We start from the raw sequence: 2,500 nt of genomic DNA, 5'->3' as shown, positions 1-2,500 counted from the left end.
TATTTACTATATATATTGGGTGTGTGTGTGTGTGTGAGTGTGTGTGTGTGTGGGTGTATGGTGTGATGTGTGGGTTGGGATGGTGGAGGGTTGAATAAATATAGTGTGTATATATGTATGCAGAATATATGTATGATATGTATTATATTATGATATATATATATTAATTATATATATAAAGATATTATATTATATATATACAGATTACATATACCTATATATATAAATGTATAAATATATATAGAAATCACATATATATATAAATGTATCATAATATATATAGGAAATACATATATATATATTATATTATATATATTATATATATATATATATATATATATTATATTATATATTATGTGTGTGTGTGTGTGTGCGTGTGTGTGTGTGTGTGTGTGTGTGCGCGCGCGTGTGCTTGTGCATATGCGTGTGCGTGTGTGTGTGCGTGCGTATGAGCGTGTGTATGTTTGCGTATTTGAATCCCCACACCAGCCTCACCAACCAAACTCAACGCCCCCCACCCCCACCCCCACCCCCACCCACAGTCCAGGAACTCGAAGCAGCTCTGGACATGAGCGAGGCAGACTTCCAGAAGAAATACGGCTTCGCCAAGTTTCGGCCGGATGACGAGAAGCTGGTCATCACCTGTAGATCCGGGAGGAGGGTTGGCATCGCCCACGAGACGCTCAAAAACAGGGGATTCTCCAAACACAGGTACGAGGGGGGGGATGATTTTTTATTTATTTTAGATTTTGTTTTATTTAGTTTTTTTCAGGGTTTTGATGTTTCATGACGTGTTTGTTTGCCTTTTTTTTGTATTAATTTTTTTATTTATTTATTTTTTTTTTTTTTTTGGTGGGGATGGGGTGGGAATGAGGTGGAGGGAGGGATAAGGGGGGGGGGTGAAGGGACTCGTGTATCGTGAATAGTAATTACTGACAGTGTGGGGAAGGGGGTATATTTGTATGTGTTTATTTGGGGAGTAATGTGTATATATGTGGAAGTGTGGATGTACACACACACACACACACACACACACACACACACACACACACACACACACACACACACATATATATATATATATATATATATATATATATATATATATATATATGTACCTGTTGTTGTGTATACGTGTTGATGTTCGATCGTGTGTTGCTACATGCTTTGCGAATACATTCATATATATACGCACATTGACATCTTTCCCTCCAAATTTCTCTATACAACCATACACCTTAAAATCTATACATATGAACGAAAATGAGAAAGAAAACTCCATCAACAAACCCGACCCCCTACTCCCCCACCCTCCACTCCCTTCTCCCACACCCCCATCACGACTACCACGACCTAATACGTAACTTTTCGTCCCTTTTCCACAGGCTGTACCGCGGTTCCTTCCTCGACTGGACGGCAAAGGGCGGGTCAGTCGAGCAACCAGGAAAGCCCTTTGAACCACAAGAATAATGCCAAAGAATCAGCTGATATACCACGAAGAAAACGGAACAGAATCAGCTGATATACCACAAAGAAAACGGAACAGAATCAGCTGATATACCTCGAAGAAAACGGAACAGAATCAGCTGATATACCACGAAGAAAAGGGAACAGAATCAGCTGATAAACCACGAAGAAAACGGAACAGAATCAGCTGATATACCACAAAGAAAACGGAAAAGAATCAGCTGATATACCACGAAGAAAACGGAACAGAATCAGCTGATATACCACGAAGAAAACGGAACAGAATCAGCTGATATACCACGAAGAAAACGGAACAGAATCAGCTGATATACCACGAAGAAAACGGAACAGAATCAGCTGATATACCACGAAGAAAACGGAATAGAATCAGCTGATATACCACGAAGAAAACGATGAATCCTGCGCCAACGAAATCAATGGATGAATACACCAATGGATGAATGAATACTGAGTTGATGAAATTGGGAGACAATAAATGAATACGTAGATTTATTTGATTTATTTGATTAATTGTAAAATTGTAGAAATATATGTTATTTTTTCTTTCTTTCTTTTATTTTCTTTTCTTTTTTTGACTGTACTGTAGTCACATGCACAAAATAAACTGTAATATCTTTAGAAATGACCGTTATGCCTGAATACATTCATCAATATTTTATTTTCGGATAAAGAGTCGTAATTCAGAACTATAAATGTAACTGATGATAAAAATGATTTTTGTTAACAATATTACTATCATTATTATCATGATTGCAATTATTTTCACCCCTTTTATCATCTGTAATAGCATCATTATCATTGTTGATATCCTAGTAATTATTACGGTTATATCAGTTGCAATAAATTCCTATTGACCATCAGTCAAGAATAACAACAACAACAAAAAGCAGTCAAAAAGGTTAAGGTTTACACATTCAAAGAAAGTTGTGAGAAAAAATGTACCTTAGAATGGTAAAGAATGTCTTCATTTCACTTCCTCTCCCCCATACACACCCACACACACACACACACA

The 2,500-nt window shown here is 36.9% G+C and overlaps 1 protein-coding gene across 1 annotated transcript in view; it reads left to right on the top strand.

Annotated features, from left to right (window-relative positions):
* Nucleotides 1-1,618, top strand: part of LOC122252623 (rhodanese domain-containing protein CG4456-like) — a 6,051-nt gene extending 4,433 nt beyond the window's left edge. The window contains exons 3-4 of the mRNA XM_086549530.1: nucleotides 543-711; nucleotides 1,386-1,618. Coding sequence (XP_086405656.1) covers nucleotides 543-711; nucleotides 1,386-1,470 — 254 coding nt within the window. The 3' untranslated portion in view covers nucleotides 1,471-1,618. The remainder of the gene's footprint in view (nucleotides 1-542; nucleotides 712-1,385) is intronic.
* Nucleotides 1,619-2,500: the final 882 nt, after the last annotated feature.

The sequence above is a fragment of the Penaeus japonicus genome, unplaced genomic scaffold, assembly GCF_977035675.1.
Source record: "Penaeus japonicus unplaced genomic scaffold, GWHDUDI00000001_assembly GWHDUDI00000022, whole genome shotgun sequence".
Taxonomy (NCBI): domain Eukaryota; kingdom Metazoa; phylum Arthropoda; class Malacostraca; order Decapoda; family Penaeidae; genus Penaeus; species Penaeus japonicus.
Note: the sequence above shows the minus strand (reverse complement) of the source record. Positions and strands in the feature narration are given on the sequence as shown.